The sequence below is a fragment of the Callorhinchus milii genome, unplaced genomic scaffold (assembly GCF_018977255.1).
Source record: "Callorhinchus milii isolate IMCB2004 unplaced genomic scaffold, IMCB_Cmil_1.0 Scaffold7, whole genome shotgun sequence".
Lineage (NCBI taxonomy): Eukaryota > Metazoa > Chordata > Chondrichthyes > Chimaeriformes > Callorhinchidae > Callorhinchus > Callorhinchus milii.
Window position 1 is genome coordinate 18,707,253 of NW_024704748.1, and position 27,434 is coordinate 18,734,686.

Below are 27,434 nucleotides of genomic sequence, written 5' to 3' on the forward strand. Positions count from 1 at the left end.
TCCTCTTTTCTTTCTTTCTTTCTTTCTTTCTTTCTTTCTTTTCTTTCTCCTTCTTCTTTTGACAGCAATGGGGTGGTGGTGGGGCGGGGAATCTGTCAAAGCAACTCAGGCAATGACTATCGATTCCAACTCCCAATTTAAATTGGGAGTTAAATTCAATTGAAATTGGGAGTTAAATTCAATTGAAATTGAAAAGAAAAGAACAACTCCTTCCTCCTCTTTCCTCTCTCCCCCCCTTCACCCCTCTCACCCCTCTCTCTCTCTCTCTCTCTCTCTGCACTAACGTGGAATCTAATTCAGTTGAGGTTATAATCCTTCCTTCCAAGATATTCCGCCTACAGACAGTCGGACTCAGTGCGCAGTTGAGCGCTGGAGCGAGAGATCCGTCCTCCTCGATGTAACTGTGTTTATGGTGGTGCGACTGTGTTGATGGGACAATTTATAGTGGCCGGGGCTGGGGGGGGGGGTGTGTGTGGGGTGTGTGTGTGGGGGGGGGGGGGGGGGGCTGCCCGCCCCTCTCGGTGTGTAACAGAGCCCTTGGGCTGGAATTTCAAAGGCTGAGTTTGACGACGCCCTGAGAAGAAGACCAGCGCTGGTCCCACATTCCGCTCCAACTCGTGTTGTACTGTGTGTTGTGTTGTACTGTGTGTTGTGTTGTACTGTGTGTTATGTTGTGTTGTACTGTGTGTTGTGTTGTACTGTGTGTGTTGTACTGTGTGTTGTGTTGTACTGTGTGTTGTGTTGTACTGTGTGTTTGTACTGTGTGTTGTGTTGTACTGTGTGTTGTGTTGTGCGCGATTATCACTGACTCTGAGCGGATTCCCCGCTGATCAGTTCTGTACCTCTGATAAGAGAGAGGAGAGGGAATGATGGGGACGGGACGGCTTTTATTTGCGCATTTCCCAAACATTCCCCTCTCTCCCTCCTGAGACCTGTCCATACAATACACACACACACACACACACACACACCAACCTGCAGAGCAAAGCCGAACAGAGCCGAACCAACGCCACAGCCGCCGCTCTTGTCTGTGGTCCTGATCCCGATCTCGATCTGATCTGATCCGATTCGGGGCGACTCGAGCGAAGAAACCCCTTATACCGACTCAGAAAGGGGAAGCCGTCTCTAGTTGTCAGGAGTGGGACAGAATTCCCTTATGGCTATCAGTAGAGGTGATCCTTGAACCTTTCAGGAGAGGTTATTGTCTGTGTCTGTGTGTGTGTGTGTGTGTGTGTGGTATTTCTCTCCTGATTTGGTTGTAAGATCCTGTGACTTCTTTCGAGACGCGCAAAAACACACACACACACACACACACACTAACCACACGGTTCTCCGGGTACTTCTCGGGCCATTTGAGTGGCATCTGATTAACCCCGAGAGCACATGGAAGAACTTTGAAATGCAGTCGACTTAAGGCACGACGGAGATCAAACGCTCACCCGCAGAGCTAAAAAGGTTTGCATCGCACAGCGCTTTGCGCTAAAGCAAATATAGGCTGATTAGCACTTAATGATGAGCAGCTCAGGTCGATGCCCCTCACAACTGGCAACTGCGGGCTTTTGTGAACCTTTCTCTTGGACCGTGCATTCAGCTCCCCTCTCGACTCCCTAACCCCCCCCCCCCCCCCTCCTCGCTCCCCCCCTTCCCTACCCCTCCCCTCCGCTCACGCTGACCATTTCCACCCCTGCTCGGGTCCCGACCCAACCCGTCCAGCGCCTTGGGACGTCCTCCCGACGTGAAAGGCGCTCCATAATTGCAATCTTGTTGTGGTGGTTGTTGTTTAATAAACTTCTAACGCGCGCACTTTTTTTTCCGGCCCTGGTTAAAAGTGCCCAATGTTGTCTTCGGAAACGTTGACGGAAGAGTCGGGATAAACCCAACGCTTTCGTGCTGCAAGTCGACCTTTTTGCGTTTGAGCGGCTGATACGTTTCTTTTGATTGATCCGTTTTCGAGGAGGAAAGTGGTTGCAGAAGGTTTCGTTCAAGACCACGGGCTCTGCCGTTTCTGTTGCAAACGCACTTGCCTCATAAATCAAAAGATTTTTTTTTGGAAAGGGCGGAGAGGGAAACAGAGAGGAACACTCCAGGAGGTAGTTTTGGAACAAGTGGGATAAAGTCAATGATACTTTCACACTGCATTGGATTTCAGGCAATAATGCACCCAGGCGAGGATTGATCAGTAAACCCAGGAGAAACACGAGATTAGAAACCACGTCTAATGTGTAATATTCAATATGCCACATGCCTTGCAAAATAATAGCCTTCCACCAGGAGTGTTATTTTTACTGGAGAGATGGAGTGGGTCGATAAAATGATCAAACCACGGGGTCCCAGTTATAACTGCTTATTGAAAGTTCTGTACACTTTTACTGATAAAGACAAAGTTGCCAAATTGCCCCTATTCCCCCCCTCAAAAGAAGACCATTTCTATTGAGAGATGAGGTCTGGGTATTGACTGGTGTGTAGCATTCCACAAATGTGATGTTCTATAAGCTCACAGCTTCCCATGTTGGCTCTTTTCCTGCTTCAGGTTTGCCCCCCCGCCCCCGCCCCCTCCTGATGTGTGTGTGTGTGTCTGTACAGCCAGAGCTACTGGGCAAATGGCACACAATGGTCCACATACACTTGGCTTGTGCATTCCACTATATTCGTGTTTCGCACATAAGACATACAGACAATTTACTTTACAGAATATTCTGTGAAGTGCTTTGAGACGTCTCAAAGACCTGATAAGACACTATATCAAATGCAAGGAATTATTATTATTTTACAATTTTTTTGGGTGCAATTTTAGAACCAGATTCCAAATCTGGTTGTTCATTTTGAAATGGAAACGGATTAAATTGCTACTGGACCCTCTGGAAATTCAGTCAGATCATGTGAAATCTCATCTCTGACTTTACCTTTTTATTATTTAGAGGCTTCTCAATTGTTAAGTGAGCTAAGTAACGTTTTTGCATAAAAAAGTGATAGCTTACCAGTAGCTTTAACTCTTAATGTGCACATGGGTTCACACATACGCAATCTATTTATTGTAAATGTGTGAAGTTAAAAGATTCTCAGTGAAGAAAATCTTTCATTTGCACTTCATTTAACTTCATTGTGAGTTTACAGGACTAATCCAAATCTGTGGTAGCTGGTTTTTGTTTTAACAAGACTGCCCAATGTGTAGAGCAGTGTGAAAAGATGGTTGTTTTGGGAACTCTTTGATGAAGTGAGATCAAACAGAATTGCCAAGCTTGCACTAACCCTGCGCCTTAATCAGACTTGAGGAGACATTGCGTTTACACAAACATACCATTACTGAGCTGTTAGCTTTTTCCATAGACTCCCTGCTCAATAAATTCATCCAGCTCGATGGGACCTGATCCTTATTAAAATAAGGCAGGAAAACAAATCCATTCAGTCTATAATGACTTTGGCACCTGTCCAAGTGAGATCACAGCAAAAGCCATGTCGATTTTGATTATATTAACACAGAAAAAAGAATGGACATGAGCACACATTGGTAAGAGTGGACAACAGCAAATATTTTGGCATCAGTCCCTGTAACTTGGGTTGCAAAGGAAAAAGAAATGTTTATATTGCCATCTTGTGGCCACTGCAGTTTTGATTGTAGTTGCTGAGCAAAATTGTTTGTGGTTCTAACTTATCTTCCCTCTTATCCATATGGTCTGACATCAGTCAATTGCAATCACGTGTGTTGTGCTTTTCCTTCAGTTATATTTTTCTGTCAGCTGACATATTGCAAGAGCTTTTGTTTGTTTCTGGCTTGCAGAGTTAACCAGAGCTGAGTGGGAAGAGGTCCTGTTACCGGTGACAGTCCAAGACAGGCCTTGGTTTTACCAGTCCAAGTGCTGCGATGAGCCAGGCTGGCTGAGCTGTGATGAGAGGTACTGCAGACCCACTTGATTCAGGAATTGGACTCCTGAAACCATCACAATATATATATATATGTGTGTGTGTGTCTATGTTGTGTTCATATTATAGTAGGTTTCGTTTTGCTATTATTAGAAACGTTATTGTCATTATTGTATTAGTAACTTACAGTTCTCATTTGGTGGGGGATGGCGGTAAAATTAGAATTTTCAAAAACTGCAATTGATCTTTGTTGTAATTTTACTCATTCCAAACTAATGGAAGGTTGTGGGTTCATGCCCATGCTGGTCCTTTGAGCTCACAGTCTAGGCACAAACTCAAGTGCAATCCTGGGGAAACATTGCATTGTTGGAAGTGCCGATTGGCCAGCAGTGCCAATGAGATGTTAAACGAAGATCCTCTCTGCCTGTTCAGATGGCTGTCCCCCAGATAAAAGTGGGCATTGATTTCATGATTGTTTTGGGACATTGCTGTGCGCTGATAGGCTTCTACATTCACCTAAAGAGGCGCTATATTAAATGCAAGTATTATTATTACCTCAAGATCCCAATTAAATTGTTGGCCAGGAAACATGAGATGGTGGCCGCTATAATTTAGTCTGTAGACAATATCCAGATGATCTCTTAATGTGTTTGGGCAAAATTTACGTTAACCACCAAAAATAAAGAATGTCTTCAACAAACCAATAAAGGAAGTGAATCGACAGTTGTTAACATTAAGCTGTCTATCCTGCATCTAAAATTCTCAGCTCTTTAGATGCCAGTATGAGAAGTGATGACAGATTATGGCATACGCATACTGGACCAAATAACTACAGATTCATGTAGATGTATGTGCGCCTTAATAATTAGCAATAAAAAAGAGGAATGAGGAGGTTTGATATTGGACACGTACTTAAAATTAAGTTAGTTAGTCTACCAAATAAATCTGCATTATTTACTTGGTAGAAAATAACTCCCATTTTTTCACTGTGTACATTTAAAGATATTCAATTCCTTTCTTCTTCCTTACCTTGCTCTCCCACCCTCACCTTATTCCATATCCTTAGATTCCCTTTCACCATTGCATTCCCTTTCTTACCTTACCATGCTATCTCCTCAGAATTATCATCCCACTTCTTATTTGCATTAATCTCAATACCACACCACACTGTGCATTTATCCACTGAACTATCAAAGGAACCTAGTCATTTTTATGTCGGTGTTAATAGTTAATACTCAAAAAAGTATCATATATAATTCAAAAGTAATCATCTTTATTTCAGCTCTAGAAAGTATATACCAGGCACTCTGCATTGACAGCTGCAGGGAAATACAGGACAAATCAAGGACAATTAAACTTGTAAAAGTTAAAAATCTTTGACCAAAGAAGTGCAACAAGCCTGTGAACAGCATTTGATGACAAAGTTTACATTTTGACAAAATTGCCATGCTGACATACCTAGAACAAAGCTTAAATTGGAAACATTTGAAACAAATACTTTATAAATTTATAAATATTCAGTGAGTTTAACAGTTGATAGTAAACGTTTTGTTAAATAGAGACAGGGAATACAAGAGATTTTAAAGTGGGTATCAGCTACATTAAATCAATCTTAAGAAGCAGAGTAGTCTGACAAGAGTCTCTAGTAGTTTTACTGTTGTCCTGAAAGATTTCAATTTGTGTCAATCATTATTGCAATTGATGACCTTAAGGAGAAACTTTATCCTAATATTTCTAACACAAGTGAATCAATATAAGAAGGATTTGCATATACAAGAAAGCCATGTAAAGCAACAATAAGAAGTCTTGTGACTTTTTTTGCACTGCACACATTTCACAGAAATGATGCATTTCGTCAACAGTTTCACAGTTTCCCTAAATTGAACAGAATTATGGGTACCACATATTTTCTGCAAGTCGTGCAATAATAAAAAGGCCTTTGAAACTTAACAAAGAAAGAATTTATGAAGAAACCAGCTAGGAAGGACTGGATCCTTGAGGTTTGTTTGTTTTTGTTGCGCAGCATTTGACCAAATTTGTAATTTTTTTGGATGCCATGTATTTAAGGCACTTGAAACTCTGCCAAACAATGTAAATAACCTATGGAAGAAATGATCATTTTATGCAGCAACCTTCAGCCTTTTGCTTAATAATAAGTTAAATAATATAGATGATAAATTTAAGTTTGGTTCTTTCTAAAAAATGCTCAACTTTGTGTCCTTTTGAATTAACTGGTGAAGCAATGCCCATATATGAAGTCGGCAAAAACAGAAATGTTGCTCTCAACACCAAAACGCATCTGCTTATTTACAGTACTATGCAGCTTGTGGTCCTATTAAATACAAATGTATGTAGTACATTTGAAAATCCAGAGGTGCAAAAGCTACAGAGCCTTCGGAACTGCAGTACAACAGTGTGCGATTACCACTCAGCAAGAAACTGTACCCAGAATTTTTTCTTTGACAACTAGTAACCACCCCACCCCTATTATTTCTATATTCAGTTCTTAAAAAATAACCAGAAAGAGGAACTAATCTATATGATCCTGGCACTTTCTTCAGTACATTACGTGGTTGCTACAGACTTAGAAAAATTAAGCACTAACAAATTAAGTTGCAGATTTATCAGGAATGATTATTGTGGTATTTGGAAATATGAAAAAAGCTACTGGCAAAATAATCAATCTTCTTACTGCAACAAATATCAGGAATTTCCACTGGTTCTATTGTCAATGGACTTCAGCTAAGCAGTCTTCATCATTTCTGTTGGAAAGGGAAACTTGCAGGGATAAACTGCAGCTTAGAAATTTTAAGGTGATTTCTAAAATGAACTTAAAATGCATCTCAGTAAAGTAGAATTGTCACTGTAAAGTCCATTTAATTTGTCCCAATTTTATGTTTTTTCTAATGAGTTTGTTTCCTTGAATAAAAAGAGAACATCAAATGCAAAGCAGCATCTTATTAGTACTGTCATGGAGGATGGAAGATGCGAATACTCAAGCACATTTATTTTTATCCCAGCAACATGTTACTGGAAAGATAGTTTGACCAGACATACACTTCTTTAATCAGAATCTGTTTAGTCCCTCTTCATATAGACTGTAACCTACACTGGTGCAGCTGTAAACAAACAAAATAGTTCACTGCATCAGGGAGGCAGGAAGATAATAAATCAATTTTAACAGAAGAAATGGCCTGTATTCTATTCAAGGAAATGTGAAAATAATATTTTAATATTACTAACACATTTGTTTGACAGCATTATACAGAACTATTACTGTTTGAAATAACAATACATTATCAAGTACAGTTTTCAGAAAGGTTTGTAAACGACTGTTTACTATAATTTTAATCCATAGTTTTCAGCTAGAATTTAAATCCAGTGGCACATACAAATAAATATTATTTTTATTCAGATGTCTTAGGAAAGAAGAAACTTATTGAACCCATAGTAATTTTGCTAGTTTCACATTGCAACACAGAGAGATAAAATTACAGTATAGAAAGAAAGGGAATAGGACACAGGAAACCATCTATTTTTCCATCAAGTCCCATTTTGATCAGATGCATATATGATTAATGGAAAATAGAGACAGAGAATTTTAATCCAAGTTAATGGTCCTGATCACATCAGCATTTGTGCTTTTAATATATATGTGATGCTATTTTGCACATACCATCCAAATAAAGAGCAAACATTCAGCCTACTAATGGATACAATTTTTAAAAAATGATGGCATTGACTTGACATGAAATGTTGTTGACCAATAATTAATTGGTCCTCTTGGTTACATATACACTGGCCTGCTACACAAGGCCCTGTATTCTTCCACTGAACAGGTGGGAATATCCCAAGTTCACTTCTATAACTATCTATAATAGTCCCCTGAATAAATAACTACATTTGTCTAGAAAAAAATTCTAAATTCAGAATATCAAACAGTTTACTGGCTTTGAATAACCCTTTTTTAACCCATGTTCTGTCAATTTGTATCTGGAGCAATAGCACTATTCACCTCAGTGAAGGCAAGCCTTAGGTCTCTGCTAATAAAACAGCTTTGCTCTAGGACCACCACCTAAGTTGCTATTTTAGATTCAAAGCTAATCTTTCAAGGATCATCACTGCAATTTGCTAACGGCATAGATCCTAATGCCACTGTGAATAGTGTAGCAGCATCAGTCAAGGCATCATGGTACCTAGAGCACTAATCTTCCCATCATTCTTTTAGTTCACGGGCAGCCTTTTTACAAAGATGCTGTCCTCGGCAAGGCAGAAGCAGTTTGAAGGAACTGATCAAAAATCGGCATCCCATCCCGAGTTATCGTCAGGAGGTGGGTCATCATTATCTTCGGGGAAACTATCAAAGTTGCTTGTGTCTGTTGGAGATGTGACCTGCAAAGCAAACATCACAACAGTGGTAAATCTTCTCAACCTCAGGAATCATTGTCTGTTCTCAAACACAAGAAAGGCAGAGACACAGAACTAATGCTGTAATGGTTGATGATATTTTTATTCTGAAGTAAAACAAGAATAAGATGGAAATGCACAATAGAGTGATCGACATCTAAAAAAGGACTAGAAGTTGACAGTTTTAGGTAACGCTTCATAAGAGCACACTTTTTCATTTAATATCCAATTTTTAGGTAGAATCTTGTCGTCATTCATTTGTATTCACTATTGATAAAATTAAATTGTCAAAAGATTATACAAATAGCTTAGAAATAAACCCTGTCACATCAGTTAATATTTACAGATTGTTTGCAAGACGTGGAGTGTTGGAGGTTATTTTAATAATAATAATCCTTGTATTTGATATAGAGCCTTATCACATCTTCAAGAATTCTCAAAGCGCTTCACAGAATATACTGTAACTTCAATTGACTGTATGTTTTGTGGACAAAACCTGTAATGCACCTATTATGCTCCTACCACTGATTAACATCAAAGAGTGGGGGCTAAACCTTGGACCTTGGGGGTCTGTATGACTTATTTCTTCGCAGGGCGGTGACTTCTGAATAAATCATTGCACAAAATTAATAGAGTTGGTTCAATACTTAAGCATCTGCAGTTAAGTCAATACTTAAGACATGTCAGCAGTTACATAAAATTGATATTGATGCAACAATGGCAGTCGTCAATTTCTGTTAACTTTGCTTTAGTTGCAAAATTTGTCTGTAAGGTAGTTTTGTAGCCAATTAAATCTATATTTGAAAATATTTGGGTAAACAGATACTTTTTTAAATGTAATTTTTAAATGTAGATTTTGGTCATCGTTGCAACAATAAATTTATTCCTGGTGTTGGGAGTAATTTTGTTACTGTGATGTTAGTTTAATTAGAGCACATGAACTGAAAATATTTTTAAAAATCAGCCAACCCAGGGTGATGGGAAACTCTGCTAACCTGCTAACAGGTCAAGTGTTAAGCTACATAGTAAATGTGACAGTGGCATGCTTCTTTAGTTTGCCAGTTAATTTTGATTTTATGGATGCAGTATGTGCCTTGCAATAAAACTGCTGCAAAAATTCAGCTTGGTTAACTGATCTATAAAAAAAACAGTGTCTCCTGAAGTATGATAAGGTTTTGGCACCAAACGGCAATGAAATCTCCCAATAAATAACTGCAGATTATTTCCGAATAAACTTGAAATGGCACATAATCATTAATTAGTCAGTGCAAATATTATCATTCAGCAGTGATGTGCTGTGAACTGGCAGCTGTTGTTCTTACTGAGATATGTTATTGGTACAAAACAAATCAAAACCAGAGCATATATTATTAAACCATAACAAACACCAATGAGTCGTTTCAAGATCATGGCATAATCTCCAAAATTCAGAGAATTTCAGATTCTCTGAATGTCTGATCTGAATTTACTGATGTCTTGTAAACATTCTGCAGATATTCTCAAAATACCAAATTTAAACCATACATCGAGTTAATACCTCACATCAAGAGCCATTTCAGTTTTGGAAAGGAGACTTACACTAGGTACTATTGGAGGTGTTAAAGTGCCTTTTCTTAATCCTTCCCAGTTAAAGCCTTCAAACCATCTGAAATACAAAACATGAAGATTTACTGCAGTTGAAGCCTTGTTAAAAATTAAATGTATTTTAATGGAAAATGTAATTTTCATATGGGATTTATACCAACACAACTTTTTTACTGGTTTACTTAAGAATTGAATTCTATTATTAATTCTGTACTCATCCTTCATTGAGATTTCTGTCTTACCACCTATTTGCACAAGCAAGGCATAGTCCAGCTTTGCATTTTAAGTACATATGCGGCAGAACTGTGATAGCCTGCAACTGTCATTTATAATGAACAAATAATGATTGTGTGTTTTTCAGTTGTTGAATAAAATATATTAATTGACAAAAAATCCATTCAGTCTCAACTTAATTTAAGCAACATACTGAGCAGAATAATTTGATTGGTATGCAGTAACCCATTGATCAGAATTCTTTTATCAACATGTATTGCTCACCAGTGTTACCCAACTTCTGACAGCATCAGCATGACTCGTAGTCATTTGAATTTTATTCATTCACTTGAGATGGACTGTGGGATCACTGCACATTAACTGCTTATATTTGTTACTATATAATGTTCTATGATGATTTGAATTCTATTTTCATTGCATGTGATTCTGAGATATTTACCCAGTATTTCTGGGATCAGATTCCAGATGCGACTTATGTCGTCTTTGTCACTGTACTTCCTCCAGTGTTTGTCTGATATTGCTAAGAGTAGGTAATAAATGTGTTTTTGCTTAATGTTTTGCAGTTAGGAATTGCAAATAATGTGACATGAGGGAAATTACATAAACGAGAAATACCTTTTTTTTAAATAAAGCTTAGTATAAGTGCACACTGATTGTGTAGATTTCACTGATACATACCTTAAATTGTTTATCATTCACCTTTGTAAAAATATATGTTGGAAATGAGGTGTTTTGCGAACTACTAAATCTAAACTAACGATAATCCTTGCCTTTGATGTAGAACTTTTTATCCAGTTTTTTGTAAAGTCTATCTGTCAGTGTCTCTGCTCTCCCACTGGTTAGAAATAATCAATGTATATAGAAACTAGGAGTTTAAAGTTCTTTGACATGTTTCTTGACCAGAAACATGCAGAGAGGTGACAATCAAATCTAAAATGTGGTTTGGATTTATTTTTCATCATTTCTCAGTTATTTTCTCTCTCTTTTAATCGCCCTGTCATAAGCAGCAATCTGTCTGAGGTAAGTAACTTGGTTCCAAACTCTATTACCATCTACTGTAGTAGGAATTTGTATTTGTCTTCTGATTATTCCTCCCTTTGGAGAAATGCCAAACATCTCTTCATTCTTGTGATGGATTTTCTTTCTTTCCTTTGGACACTTCCGTGAGGTTAGAAGCTTACTTATGGGGAATCATGAGTGCTATTCTAGAAGGCTGAAATCAAATGGCTGGGGGGCCTTCCTCATGCAAAAGGTTAGCAGGTATGAATCAACCTGGTACAATGGTTGATGACTTCATATCTTTAAATGCAGTTTTACCTAAGAAGTCTGTGATGATGATAATAATAATAATAATGGCTTATAGCGCCTTATCCAGTCTTCGAGACGTCTCAAAGTGTTAGAATTTACCCTTTTTGTATAATGTTAGAATCATAATAGATGTTGCGAACGGGTTAACTTTTAAGTTAAGTGTGTTGTGGGCAGCTGGACTGAAACTCCCTACACGTACACGAGATAACGGACTGTCTCAAGGACAGTGTGTTTGTGTGTGTGAGGCACGTACACCCCATGAGGTGTTCACGTGAACCCAGCATGATTTCGACCGGGTGATCTAATATCCGCACCATGATTGGATGAATATTGGTATAAGAGTTCCGATAACTTTGTGTACGGGGCTGTCCCAGGTCGCGGAGACAAGGATACGGGAGATGGAGCCGTCCCGGGTCGTGGAGACAAGGATACAGAGATGGAAGACTGAGAGCTGGAAACACTAAGACTGAGGATATCAGATGGAAGATTGAAAGTTGTAAGCAAGAAGACTGAAAGCATGAAGAATCAAGTTTGTGTGCTGGAAAGACACAGTGTTGAACTCTTGAACTCGAGATATCTATAGTGGTGTTATTCTGTTATAAGATCTGTTGATTGTACCGGCCTTTGGTCTGACCCATCGGGATATTGGGGAATAACGAACGAATTATAATAAAACAGTATGATATCTGGTTAGAGGAATTAGCGTTATTTCCTTGCAGATTTGGCTGATTTTATTTTCTAACAAAAGCACTTCACAGAACATACTGTAAATTGAAGTGACCGTATATTTTATGGGCATATATTTTGTACATATTGATGATGTTGATGAGCAATATTATTACTGTAGGATGTGTTATTTTTATCAGTTGTTTTGAAGTTCAATTTATGATTCCCATGTAAAATATAACTATCTAACTAGAAAACAACAACAAAATTACATTTGTATAATGCCTTTCGTGTCAGAAGACGTCCCAAGGCCCTGGGTCTTTTATTCCAATAGGGTGTGCATTAAGATCGCATTTCTGGGAAGAACATATCTCTTCCCAATGATATGAGTTGGTGATTACTGTACATGCTTTTTTGAGCACCATTAATCCTTTGCTCATAATAGAGCAATTCAACCAAGAACATTATCTCTATAGGTTCTCTTTCGCTTCAACTATTGTTGGCATCTATGAAGAAAGCAATAGTAACAACAGTGATCACCAGTCAAAACTTTACATTTTATTTCATTAAAGTCTACACATGCTAAGCTGCGTTGAACACCTAGAACTATACATTTTATATGTGGCTTAGTATTCAAGCTTTACCTTTTGTATTTTAGAAGAAACAAGTAATATTTTTGGGACTAAGCCATTTTAGTCAGAATTGCACAGTTTGTATAATCTGTCATCTGTAAATTCTATTGCTAGTTGGAATACAAAAGAATTAGGAAATTCCTCTGAATATTGTGTGTTTAGAGATTTGCTTGTGCAACTGCAGTCATTTAGAAGGTGAATGAGTTTACAGAGGTTTAAGTGGGTGTTACAAGATCATACTTGGAAATTCAAGAACAAAACACTTACTTGTGCTTCTGAATATCCTTGACTCCATTTTTCAAGTTTCCTAGTCTTTCTGATGGATTGTCCCTGCATTTAAGAAATCAAAGAAGTCTGTTTGAATAATTACATCCAACAGTTTGATTTATCTTTCCACACCATGTATGGATAATCTCACTTCTAGGTTTAGAACGTCTAATAAACAATCCCAAATCAGTTTTGAGTTAATTTAATAATTTATATATATATATATTTCCAGTTGAAATTATATCACAAAACTAGTGTCAGGTATAGGTTGCTGGAGGCTCCAGATTGGGGTGAAACTCACCTGCATAGTTTCTTGATGAGGTTAGCAGCGTTTTTGGTTATTTTCTTTGGAAATTCAATCATATCAATCCCACGTAGTATAATGTTATATGTTTTCATAGGATCTGGACCTGAGAAAGGTGGGCTTTATAAACAGAAAGGCAACACAGACTCAAAATTAACAGACAAAAAAATCCACACAAATGTTTTAAACCACCATTTGTCTCAAAGCAAATATATAGATTGTATTGAATGAGTGGACATGAGATTCAACAATTCTCATAGTCTTAGTCTTAAGAGCAGTGAATTTAAAATTTAAGATTGTGCAGAATTTTCGAAAATTCAGATTTCTGCATTCTTGCACATATTCACCAGCCAGTGTATAACCATATAAAAGCTGACTCAGGGAAGGAAGGTTTATGTTCCATTTACCATATCAAGTTCATAGAATCTTAGAAATATACAGCAAGAAGAAGGCCATTCAGCCCATCGTGTCTGTGCTAGCTATCCAAATCAATCCACTCCCCTGCTCTCTCCCCATAGCCTGCAAACTTGTCCACCCCAAATAATTATCTTTGTGAAGGGATCGATGGGGCACTTGTGCCTAATCTCAAATTAGGAAGAATGGAGTCAGATAAAGACTATCTACATAACTAAAATGCATAATAATAATAATAATCCTTGCATTTGATATAGCGCTTTTCACATCTTCTAGATGTCTCAAAGCGCTTCACAGAATATGCTGTAAAGTGAATTGACCGTATATTTGTGGGCGAAACACGGCAGCCAATTGCGCACAGCAGTGTCCCACAAACAGTCGTGGATTGAAAACTACCTATTTATTATTGTTTTGTTTTGGAGGGATTATTATTAGGTGTGTGGAGTAAGGAAATTTGCCCAAGGTTTCGCCCTGCATGGAATTGAACCCAGGTGTCTCGCTTGCAGGGCGAGTGCTCTAACCACTGAACTACAGGACTCCACGGCAAATGAGGCATGTGAATGAAATAAATGGAGAAAGATTGCAATCCTACCTCCAGTTCTTCATTCCACAAAATTGACTACTTGGTTTTCTAGCCAAAGCTAATTTTAAGTTATCTCACCTGCCAGTCAGGAGTTCATACATAAGGATTCCCAGTGACCAGTAGTCTGCTGATATGTCATGTCCTTTATTCAAGATGATTTCTGGAGCTACATATTCTGGGGTCCCACAGAAAGTCCATGTTTTCTTTCCAAAACCAATCTTCTTGGCAAATCCAAAATCCACCTGTTCATACAGTCAAGTGACATTGTTAAATGCACCTGGGAAATGGAGTTTTTCATCTTTACTTTTAAACTATAGAAAAATAGCTACTCACCAATTTAGCATAGCCCCTGTGATCAAGAATTAGATTTTCCGGTTTGAGGTCCCTATAAATAATTCCTTTGGAATGCAAATAGGCAAAGGCTTCCACTACACAGGCTGTGTAAAAGCGAGTGGTGGCATCATCAAATGAACCTCTGCAAGAAAAAAAGCAACACGGTGTTACAGTAAATGCCATATTTACCATTACACAATGCGCGATGTGAAGCCAGATTTTAATATTTTGTTGGATACCAGTGTCATTTTTGCACAGACTGTCACGAGGCTAATGCCAGGAAATATTTGACATTGTGACGTAATGCAGTGCATACACTGCATACGGATACTATTAAACGTATTATTAGGTAAACTATTCTGTGCTAAGGAACAATGAGGAGTTCTGGAAAAGTTCTTTGTCTGGAACTAGAAGCAAACCAAAGGATATAAGCTAAAGAAAATGTGACCCAAAAGTAGCTTACTGAGTAATTATCTCACACAAGAGTTGTTATCTCATGCAATAGCCTAACACTCAGCGAACTGAATGTGACCTTGGCCGAAGCAGTCAAAAAAAAGATGGAGAGACTCCTGCTTCAAGAAGGAAGGAGATGAAAATGGACTGGATGGGCGCTGCACATGGATTTAAATGAGGCAAGCTGCACATGGATTTATATGATGGGCTGAATGGCATGTTCTCGTGTTCCAATTTGAATTGAATAGTTTACTTATTTTGAGTAAAACAGAAAGGACACCACATACCTTTTAATATTGTCTTCTCTGTATCTATGGAAAAAGTTCAATAAAATATTATTGAAGAAAAAAGGATATCTGGTATCTACAATATCTGGGTTTCTGCCTTTTTAAAGACAGAGGCCTTGTATACATGCATCAGTGTTTTTTGGGGGTGGTGGTTTGTTCATGCATTCCTTTCCTTTTAAAAATGTTGGAGGAGGTTCAAGATCGCCCCTCCAACTTCTGGGCCTTTGCTTTATTGGCGTTAACAAGCATTTTTAAATCTGTCGACGTTTTGTTGAGTACAGCCTTCATTTTATTGCAGGGGAGCAAAAAAGGACAGCCTCAAAAATGTACCATTGTGCAAAGTGACAGCAGATCTTTAATTACACAAGAATAATATGGAACTACAAAAAGATTTGTTGTGCTGAGGCCTGGAAAGAAAAAAAACTTTATTGGCTGAGCCAATATTATAAAAATGATCACAGAGAATAGTTATCAGGTTATTTGCATGAGATGGCAATAAAAATATTGATGTACCTGGAAAAAGGAAATCCATTTGGGTATTGGGTCTGCTTCTTGCACAGACCATACCAAAACTGCCCAATTATGGGCTCACTAATGAACTGTATCTACCTGGGTAAGTTGAGTTTACATGCTCCCTGAACCCTAAAGATATTCGAGCAAAATGAATGTGCATCATCACTGTCCAAGCCTTATTTTTCTTCTTTCCAAAGACAGTATTGCCAGAAGGACCAGGAGAGCCAAAGATTATATCCTGTGGAGTATTTATTCATGTCAGTCTATTTCTTTATTCTGCACCTTGGGATGTCCTCTTGACATGTAAGGTGCTATATAAATGCAATTTGTTGCTGTTGTTGTTATCATTGTAGTCTATGACTTCAATCCTTTAATACTGCCCGCAAATGAATTACAACTGAAAGTTAATAAAGAATTAACCATTCTGCATTACCAGAACTTTTAGTAATGGCCTGAACAGTTAATAGATCATGATAAATTCCTATTAACATTTTTCACATTTCTTGTTATCAATGTAAACTGAATCCAAGCATTTATTCCAAGTATACAATAATTTACATTTTTTGCAAAAGGTATTTGATATTTCTGCGTCAGCAGGTGGCGCCAAAGGATACTGATGAGAAAGTGGAGCTTTGTTATAATGTGGTGGTTGAGATTCATAGAATCTCAATCCGTTTTATAAGGAGATCATGATAGCTTCTGTGTGCGGTGAATAGTGTCCACGTGCCATTCATGTTATAAACAAATCACTGCTATAATGAAGTGCTTTATAACAGGGTTGCATTGTGGTGTAAATAAGATGAGTTGGTCACTTTAAAAATTCAGACAAATTAAGGGCTTGTATTTGTGCTTACATACTTCATTAAGACTTTAATGAAACAAAACGCACATTGCTAGTTACAAAATTTACAACATTTAAAATTATTTCATTGATGTCACGAATATAAAAATGACAATAATCCTGACAAAATAAAGAGAATATTTATGTCCATAGTTCAACCAGTATTACTGGTCTGCTCATAGAATGAGACACTGGAGAATAAAATCCCAAAAGCAACCAAAATGTCCTTGTGTCCTTTTGCCCACAAATATACGGTCAATTCACTTACAGTCTATTCTGTGAAGTGCTTTGAGACATTGAGAAGACGTGAAAAGCGCTATATCAAATGCAAGGATTATTATTATTATTTCTTGAAAGCATCATTATTTCACAAAAGGTTGATGCATATTGAAAAGCCTCATTATTTCAAAGGCCATTAACAAACGGTTGATACATATTGAATAGCAATACAGTACATGTAGGGTAAGTATTCTATTAGTATAAGTAAAATGTAATATTAGTATTATTGAATTTATAAAATATTTTGGTTTTAGATGCATATTAAATGTTTCCTTTCAATATCAATGACAATTATAAGTCACCTTACTACAGTGAAGTGGTAGAGATCGATCATACAATCGGCATGCAGTCCTTTACTTTCAATGATTTTTTTTGTTATCCGGTGTTTTTAAGTGTTCGCCAGCCATGAAACACATTGAAGCAGAAAGCATTTGATGTTCTATTATATTTTGTTGCAGCATGGTACTCATCATACTTACCAACAATTGCCTTCTTGGTCATATCACCAATGAATGCAAAACTATTTTTAATTGGAAATTGCGTTAATTTTATAGTAAGCAACTACATGTATTATTTGCAACAAATCTCAAATGCATATGCTCTCCCAAACAGTTTAAAACTGGCAGATGCCACCACGTAACCTTGGTTAACACTTCATGACTGCAGTTGGGGTGATGAATCCACTTGTACTTTAAGTACGATGGTTATTTCAGAAACAGAAAGCAGCAAATGGTTTAAACATGTGGCTGTTAGTAATGTGTGCATAATTTGCCTCCATTTATTCAGAATACTCTGAAGAAAGAAAACCAGATAAAAGAAGCAAAATGTATTTGAAAGTTCATACTGAGTTGTCAATATTTATGACTACTTTTAATGGACACTTGAATTGTAGTAAACCAAAGACACGCTTACAGATATTTTCCAAAGAATAGTCAAAACATGAATTATTAACATTTGTATGGAATTGCGCAAACTGCACAGGAAGGAAGCAGACTAGTCGGCTCAACTAGTCTTCTGTGTAGGTGTTTATACTCCATGTGAGCCTCCTCTATTCCTTGCTCCCTTATTTAGCAGAATGCTGCGTGTTACAAGTAAATGCACTGAACTCCATCCACTACAATTATCTAGATTTGAAATGCATTTACATTGACTGCAACCCTTCTCCACTGATCTCCTGTCTGAATTATACTTTTCTCATGTGTTGAACTTGAAATGCCAATCTGTGAAACAAAATGGGGTTTGCAGCAATCTTATCAAGGTTAGTTTTTGGCTTTCTCCTTGCAAGAACAGCCCCAAGTTAGAAATAAAAAGGAAGAAAATTATGTACATTTATGAATACAAGCCTGTGCATTTTAAATCCATACCTGTCCCTGAGTATCGTCCAGAGTTCTCCCCCGAGGCAGGCCTCCATTAACATATATAAATATTTGCTGTCCTTGAATGTTCTATATAGTCTGCAATGAGAAGACAAAGCTTTGTTCATGTTTGAACTATTTCAGCTTATTTAAGCTTAAAGAGTTTACTCAAAAACAAATCTGTATTTTCAAATAATTATAAATCCCACCATGGTTCAAGATCTTTATAATTGAACTAAAGAGGCTTAGTTTGTTGAATAAAATTAAAACTAATTCTGTCTAGCTTTATGTTACACCACATTGTTATATAAAGTAAAATAAGAGTTTGTCAGATTTCTCCGAAGTATTTGCTTCTACTCAAATATAAGCATAAATTACAGCAAAACAAATTATTGGTTGCTAATCACTCTCAGTGATCTGATTGTTGCCGTTTCAGATAAAGTGAGGATTGGGAATAAAAACCCAAGGACCCATAATGACAGCCATGGAACAACACTACAACTAAATGAGATTACTGATGTAAATCTGTCTGTGCTTTCTTTTTCTTCCTCTCCAGGTTCTATTGATAATTTTGTAATCCATTGAGTCTTGTGACCACGCTGCTTTCAATTCCCAGTAGTGACACTGCCCTATACTCAGTCATGTTTTTAACATGTTTAACAATCATTAAGAAACAGTTTCTTTGGCCATTATGAGTCAAAATCTACGGTGAGCAAGGTTAATGACTCCTTAGTAATGCATCAATAAGCAGCCCTCTAGCTCAGAGGTTAGAGCACTCGCCTCGTAAGCGAGAGACCTAGGTTTGATTCCCAGCAGGGCGAAACCTTGGGCAAGTTTCCTTACTCAATACGCCTGATAATAATCACTCAAGAAAAAAAAAAATTGGTCACTTCAATCCACGACTGTTTGCGGGAAACTGTGTGCGCATGGCTGCTGTGTTTGAAAAGCGCTGCATCAAATGCAAGGATTATTATTATTATTATCAATACACAGTAAGCAAATTGCATCATTCATTAAATGGCAAAATTGACTAACCTAAGCCTACAAATGTGTTAGCACTCTAGGTACCTCAACTATATGTTTCAAGATCACAATACTGGTTTGAATTTGGAGAAGATTTAAGACTTTCACTCAACAAGAGAAATAGACACAAATGTACAATTCACTAAACATTCTGATTTATATTTCTGGGATCTAATGTGAGGCCATAATTATTATAAGCGAGCGGAAATGAGTGCAGTAAAGTACAACAATGAGTAGTATAATATACCAACTGGGTCTAGATTTTCTCTATTCACACAGCATTTCAGAAAGTGCAGAATTTGAAAATTTGAAGTTTTTAAAATAACTTACAGAGAAACAGTTTCAAAATTAAAGACTAAATATCTGACAAACTTTGGACTCTCTGAAATGTTGCGTTAATTGTGTAAATCTAGAAATTTCTACTTAGAGATGAATAACCAATTTCAATTTAGGAATAAATTTAGATTGCGAAAAGAATATAAAGCAGGATACTGGGAGAAAGACCACATATCTTTAAAACAGCAAAGGCAGGGCCCTTCACTTCTGCTTGAGTAGGCTTCTCCTCCCACTCTTACACCATCAAGTTTGGCATTCCTCAGGGATCTATCCTCGGTACTCTACTCTTTAATATTTATATGTTCCCGCTTGGTGATGTCATCCAGAGGTTCGGGGTTAATTTCCACATGTATGCAGATGACACCTAACTCTATCTCTGCCTCCAGCCTTGATTCCAGGACCACTGCTTTCCTGACAATTGCCTGTCGGACATCAAGCCCTGATGAGAGCTAACTTTCTCTGGTTGAATGTTAAGACAGAGGCTCACCTAATCATGGATGCACGCTCCACCTCACTGAACTAATACAGAAACTCTGTATCTTGTTCAACTTTCTACTGCCCTTTAAACTCCATATCTGTGCCTTGACTCGTTCAGATTTTCTCCGTCTGCCATTACCTGTCCCCTTGCGCCACCAAGACCATAATCCATGCTTTTAAAATGTCCAAGCTTGACTATGCTAACTCTCTGGTCACCCGACTTCCCAACTCTTCCCTCCACAAGCTGTAGATTATTCAGAATTCTGCAGCTCGTGTGCTCTGCTGCTCTGCTGCTCCAGATCAACTGCTTAAAAATGAACTGGCTTATTTCTATGGTTAATCTACAAAGTCTGCATGATTGCAGCATGGGACATATTGCCTGTAGCCCATGGTAAATTAATGTGAAATTCCATGTACTAAATCAGATCTTATTGCTTAGCTACCACAGGCAGGGCAATTCCAGCACTGGTGCTTTATCTTTCATAGCACCAGGTCTTGCGTAAAATTGGGTAGTACCTCAATCATGCATCATTTGCCTTTGGCTAATGGACCATGTTAAACAAATTATTTGTTCTGGTGTTGTTCATTTATGCCAAAGTGAATCAAAACCATGTCACATAGATTGGTGATATTATTACATTTTACATATCTTCATTGAAATGGTTAAAGCTAAGAAGAGTTATTGAAGTCGTCTTCACTAAATGAGTGAACAAAATAATGCATGCTAGACCAGACTGTTAAGAGATATCTGCTTGTTTGGGAGCAGGTTTTACATAGCAGATCTACATTACTTTACCTTTATTTCTCAACTGCAATCAATCATCCAATCAATCACAGCAACAGTTATTCAATTCAGATGCTTATGAATTCTCTTATGAAAGGACTCTTTGCAATGTATTTGAAAATGTGTTCTATTTGCTAATTAAAATGGTCTTAGCCCCACTCCTGTTACAAATAAAATTAAACCAATTTTGCATTTGCAGTCCAACAGTTGATAACATTTGCTGGAGCTATTGTTTCAATCTAACATTATAACAATAATGCTCTTTGACTTCTGATGTTGAGGAATCCTACATAGCAAAACTGATTCATACTTTAGCAACAATTCTCTAGCTACATGCCAGCTCACATCAGCCACAGCAAAAGCAGATCAAAGGGCTATGGGACTAGTTATAATAATAATCCTTGAATTTGATATATTAATAATAATCGCATTTTATATAGTGCCTTATCACTTCTTCGTGATGTCTCAAAGTGCTTCACAGAATGTACTGAAAAGTGAATTGACTGTATATTTTGTGGGCGAAACGTGGCAGCCAATTGCGCACAGCAGTGTCCCACAAACAGTCATGGATTGAGTGACCAAGTTATTATTATTATTATTTTGTTCTGAAGGAATTATTACCCCCAGAAAAATGATTCGCCAATCGACTAACAACTCGGTTCCTGCTTACTGCTCGGTAAACAGAGGCGTGTGGAGTAAGGAAACTTGTCCAAAGTTTCGTCCTACTGGGAATCAAACCCAGGTCTCACGCTTGTGAGTCAAGTGCTCTACCCACTGAGCTACAGGACTCCACTCCACAAGTCTTTATGTCTGTGTAAGTCACCGGAAATGTGTTCTCTTACTTTTATGATTTACTGAGGCCTATTATGCAAGTTGTACAAACCATGTTTAAATCATACGTAAACATGTAAATTGGGTAAACAGAGGGAATTACAGGCATCATTAGTTATGTGATTAGCAACGTTGGGGTTTTGAGCCACCTAAACTAGGCTGACACTCCAATACAGTGCCTGGGGAGCACTGAGTTTTGCCCACAAAATATAGTCAATTCACTTTACAGTATATTCTATGAAGCACTTTCAGACGTCCCAACCATGTGATAAGGTGCTACATCAAATGCAAGGATTATTATTATTGTTGGAGGTGCCACCCTGTGGATAAGAAGTTAAACTGAAGTCCCGTTTGCCTGTTCAGGTAGATGTTAAAGATCTGACAGTTTTATTTGAAAAGGAAGGGACTCTTTCCCAGTGTTCTGGCCTCAGAAATGCGAGTGCTACCAACTGAGCTACACTTAAATTAAATCAAATTCAAGATCCTCATCCTCACCTACAAGGCCATTCATGGCCTTGCTCCCTCCTACCTCTCTGACCTACTATCCCCCTACTTACCTGCCCGTACCCTCCGTTCCTCTGGCTCCGGTCTGCTCCACATCCCCCGCACCAACCGCCCTACCATCTGTGGCCGGGCCTTCAGCCTCCCAGCCCCTAGGCTCTGGAACTCTATCCCCCAGTGCCTTCGCCGCCTCCTCCCTTTCCTCCTTCAAGGCCGGTCTCAAGACCTTTCTCTTTGACCGTGCCTTCAGCTCCCTTCTCGACTCTCTACCCCCTCCTCGCTCCCTCCCTTCCCTCCCCTCACCCTGACCATTTCCCCCCTGCTCGGGTGCTGATCCAACTGTACAGCGCCTTGGGACGTCCTCCTAACGTGAAAGGCGCTCTATAAATGGAATCTTGTTGTTGTTGTTGTAAATATAGCTCAGCATCCTCCTGCCTGACACTGTTTTGACATTGTGAGCAATGAATCACTGAGAGGTAAAGATTACTACTGTTTTGAGACCTGGAAAAAGAATGAGTTAAATTAGGAGCCAATGCAATGTATTTTAATTTCAATGTATTTTTTTAAATGGTCTTGAGAAAAAAAACTCATCCTCTAATTACCGTGGAGTTGATTTTGCTCATACTCTTTACAAATGCTTGACCTGATGTATTCTGTACATCTTTGAACAGGAGAAAAATCTCATGGAGCTAAGGTTTGGGTAGTTTTGCACTGTGATGTGTCTCCTTTGGGAGACAAAAAAAAACCACCACTAACTCCCTAAGAACCTGTAAGAGCAAAAATTAAAGAATTTTGTTCTCACTTGTCTTCAGTGAATTTAATTTGGGCTTCCTGAAACAAAAGGCTCTTGTTTTATCTCATTGCATCACGTAATGTACTTTCATGTTTATTAAATATTTATTAGGTTAATGTTGCTGCTTTCTTTTATTCATAATCAATAGTGAAATAAGCCAAAGTAAAGCGGAGAGATGTTTGGTTGTAAATCAAGCTTCAATTTTTTTGGGGGAGGAGAGTTTAGATTAAAAACATGCAGAGAACTTAAAAATGTTTAATGGTTTTTTACTGACTGTATTACACTAAGAGCTAAGTGTAAGACTACACTAAGTTGTACAAGTACAGTTGTCCCTGTATCTTTCCGGAGATTTAGTCCAGCTAAGTGGAAATGAAGCTGGATGTATTTAACAACTGCTTGGCACAGAGTTTCAGGTTACTTTTGGTTATGACCTCACCAGCACAAAATTCAATATCTGTAACATTAAAGTCTTGTTCTAATAATGCAGACTAGTCCATAGACTCCCCAGATATGGACATCAGACTATCAGGGAGTGTGGCTTCATGTACACTAACAGACTGCTGAGATAAAAGGACCCACGCCCACAATTGGACTGATTGGATGCAGTATGAACTCTTCATCTACTTAGAATGTAGATGCAGTATGTGGAATTGATCTTTTAATAAAATCTCTAGGCAGCTAATAAACACAATTTGTCTTGCAGTAATAGTGTGTTCTAATACACAGGATTCTGTTGTAGCAATGATATATTCACATGATTTCTGGTATTATAGTACAGAGGATGGTGTCACCCTTGTGGTAATTCAGATTGCAGGTTTTCTTGTAGTATAGATGTTAAATCACAATCTGATGAAGCAAAATAGTAGGTTGTTTTCATCCAATCAAAGAAATATAGCTCAAAATTGCAGGGGACATCATCTTTGCGAATACTTGTGTTTATGACTTTCAAACCTTAGATAAATTCACTGTTGAAACATTGGATTTCCAACACAACCTTGGTTCATAGTTACTCCCACTGAAATGCACTGATGATTCAGTAAATCAGTGAAGGAATAGTTCTGATCTAATGTCAAAGTATGGTGTAAATATAACAGGCATTGAATAAGAATATCTGTGACAGAAACAGGTTTACAGGCACAAAGACTTCAAAACACATGATAGTATGAATGTGTTTTTTGTTCACTTTGACCACACTTTCGGTCAACTTTCCCCTCCTGACCCCCAAAAGTGAAAGGTGTAAATTGTATTGTAAAGCTTGAGCGTAATGGCCAAGGCTTAATGACAGCAGGTTCAATCTTTTACATACATATTTGAATATATTAAAGCTAAATAAGGCAGAAGGTAAATGTATCATGTCACAATGATGGCAGATTTCACTTTCTGTTTCTCTCACTCCTGCTTTTTTTAAAAAATGTTTCAAAGGTGAATTTATCTTTTTATTGCACAATGTCATCAGGTTAGCTATTACCTCACAATGAAGTCTGAGTGAGCCTCCTGCATTATTTGCTTTTCAGATCGTATGTGCTCCTGTTGCCTTGTATCTACTATATGACGTTTTTTCAGGATCTTCATAGCAAATGTTTTTGATTCCTCACTCTTCATTTGGACCTTTTAAAAATAAACAATGACACAATTTTATATGTTTTTTTAAAAAAAAGTCTAAACCTTTTGCAAAAGATTTTCCGAAAAATACAATTGTTATTAAATAAAAGTGAAGATATAGTTGAACATTGTCTTATTTCATCATCCTTAGATTCGAAGCTTGGTATTTACACATTAGCACTGTCTATATAACCACCGTTTGGGGAGAAATGTGACACGTTTTGAATTTTATTTGGTTCAGTTTCTCAATTCACACTAGGCAGTGATTTTAGCAAGTGAATCCTATCAGGAGAGCTAGAGCATGGTATTTCAATAGTACCATCAGGATATTGAGTAAACAAAATGTACCTGCTCTGTGGAAAAATAGACCGAAATGGCTTTATTGAACTTTACTACGTCAATACATTCTCATGCTCTTAGTTGAATAGAACAATCTCTTCAATTACTAAGGTGAACAAGGAAACGGTTGGAAATATCTATACGTATGTATGGATACAAACATTTATGTTGAATTTTCTGGTCTTAAAGTTGCTTTGGAAACCTTCAATATTAACATCAAATTCTTTGAATGTTACTGGGTACTGCACTAGACTCAAACCTCTCAGAAACGGTTAATCTTTAAACTGTAAAGGAAAAGTTTAGATTATGTAACAAAATACTGTAGTATCAAGAAAGTAGTAAAAGCTGCAACAAACTTTCCTCTAGTTAATGAGCTGAAAAAGTCTTACATGTACTGTATATCTCAGCATAAGCACCCCAAAATGAGTTACAAAGTTATTCCGTTGAATTAAGGTTATACTGAGATTGTTATGAGCCAATGTTATATATGTAAGCAAGTTTGCAATAATTTGTTGAATTTGTGGGGCATTTTATGACTAATAATTCTTAAAATAGATGTAGAATTTTATAAAGGTCAAGGAAGTGCATTTTTTTGTGTCTCTTATTATGAAATGTACAAAATACCAACATTGCTTTTTTTAAAAAGCATTAGAAAAGTACCTTTTTCCGCAAGAAAGAGATCATCCGGTCTTAATTCAACCATCTGTGACACGGAGTACAGCGGAAGTCAATTTCAGCATGAACAAAATCTCAAACTATAAAAGTATTGCGTGTAGTTCATAGTGTTTCGCCCACAGAATATACAGTCAGTTTGCTTTTAAATATATTCTGTGAAGTGCTTTGAGAGTCTTGAAGATGTGATAAGGTGCTATATCAAATGCAAGGATTATTATTATCATATATTCTATAAAAATAACACTATAATAATCTAATCTCAGGTTTCAAGATATAATCACTGTTTTTGTTGCTTATAATCTCATTAAGATTCTCGGGGATTCATTATTTTATACCTAAATAAATCAGGAAAATATTGCAGACAGAGTAGACTTTGAAATAATCTGACTTGATGTATAACTGATGAATTAATAATGCACATTTTTTGCTATTTTGAAAATGTGCATATTAAATTTATCACCATCATGTGAGAAATAAATCTAAAGATAGTTTCCGTTAAAGCTCAGATATATAACTACCACATTTCTGTCATTGTAGGAAGAGCAGGTTTTTTGTGGTTAACATTCTTAGAGTATAGAAAAGCTGCGTTGAGTTGAACAAGCATTCCGTTCTTTATTCCTGCACTACAGATTTTCAAAATACCAACCATCTGTTTCTAGACAGAGATGAGGCAGCTCAGTTCACACAACCTAATTAGAATTATTAACCCCTGGAGCCCTGCAGATGAGTTGTCTAGTCTGGGCACTGCTGGGGTTAAGAGGGCTGCCGCCAATGTGACTAAAGCCATCCTGCTGTGGATGTTAAACCCACATTAATCACACTTCTTGTCAATCTTCCTCATTTTAGCTTTTCTATAAAATAGTATATTTAATAAGTTACTCCCACCTTTGAAAATGAAAGAGGAGAAAGTTAGCAAATGTTTCTTGAGAAGGGATTTAACAACCTGTGAATGAAGAAACCAAGATCCTTTCATTTGCTGACTGGAATGCCAAATTAACCTGCTCAAAATAGATTGCTGATTAGCATTTATCCTGCTCATTGATTATAAGATTCTTGTTTGTAACCTGACTAAAAAATTACTGAGACAGCTAACACCTCAACCTGCAGAAACTGATCAGCCCTGAAAGACATAGATAAACGAGACTGAATGGATCCTTGGGAGTTCTAATGATTTAAAATAACATGAGGTCACCAGCACTAGATTTTGTGCTGATGATTTACCATCAAGGAGCGATAAAAAAACAGTTGGTCTTTTAACACATGTCAGTATTGTGATATGGACAATCTGGATTTTAAACCAATTACTATTCTGACATTCATGTTTCCCATGTTTCCCAGCTGTACTGCTGCATACACCACAACTGTTGTCAGAATCATAAATACATTCTCTGGGCTGTCATAAGTCATCCTGTGTTAGCTCGATGACTAACTGTACTTACTTAAATGTAAGGTGAATTCAGGTTTTAAAGGGTTTGGGGGAAAAAAACATAACTGCAATTTTAAAGGAGATCTTTTTCAGTTCATGCCCAGTTGTAGCCTCATCCCTCTCTGTTGATATCAGAGCTCAGTTTCCCACTTCATTTCAGGACAAGCGCAAAATCAAGCACCAATGGACTGCATCTTTTTGTTTTGGTTTACATATGTCAACGCAATTCAGCCACTGTGCACAGGAATAAGGAAAAGGAGGCGATGATGTCTGAACATTCAGTGTCCAAAAACACACTTACACAGATGTTGTCCATCAGTATTGAA

The 27,434-nt window shown here is 37.5% G+C and overlaps 1 protein-coding gene across 4 annotated transcripts in view; it reads right to left on the reverse strand.

The window, feature by feature from the left end:
* Positions 1–5,114: 5,114 nt before the first annotated feature.
* Positions 5,115–27,434, reverse strand: part of prkg1b (protein kinase cGMP-dependent 1b) — a 201,246-nt gene continuing 178,926 nt past the window's right edge. For 2 of the 4 annotated variants that reach the window (XM_007896982.2, XM_042336773.1), the window contains 9 exons: positions 24,535–24,674; positions 18,331–18,420; positions 15,334–15,357; positions 14,594–14,735; positions 14,339–14,502; positions 13,261–13,383; positions 12,960–13,022; positions 9,847–9,913; positions 5,115–8,253 (listed from right to left, as the gene is read on the reverse strand). In XM_007896982.2, the coding sequence (XP_007895173.1) occupies positions 8,155–8,253; positions 9,847–9,913; positions 12,960–13,022; positions 13,261–13,383; positions 14,339–14,502; positions 14,594–14,735; positions 15,334–15,357; positions 18,331–18,420; positions 24,535–24,674 (912 nt within the window). In that variant the 3' untranslated portion in view covers positions 5,115–8,154. The remainder of the gene's footprint in view (positions 8,254–9,846; positions 9,914–12,959; positions 13,023–13,260; positions 13,384–14,338; positions 14,503–14,593; positions 14,736–15,333; positions 15,358–18,330; positions 18,421–24,534; positions 24,675–27,434) is intronic. The other 2 variants (XM_007897001.2, XM_007896991.2) reach the window with 1 other exon arrangement.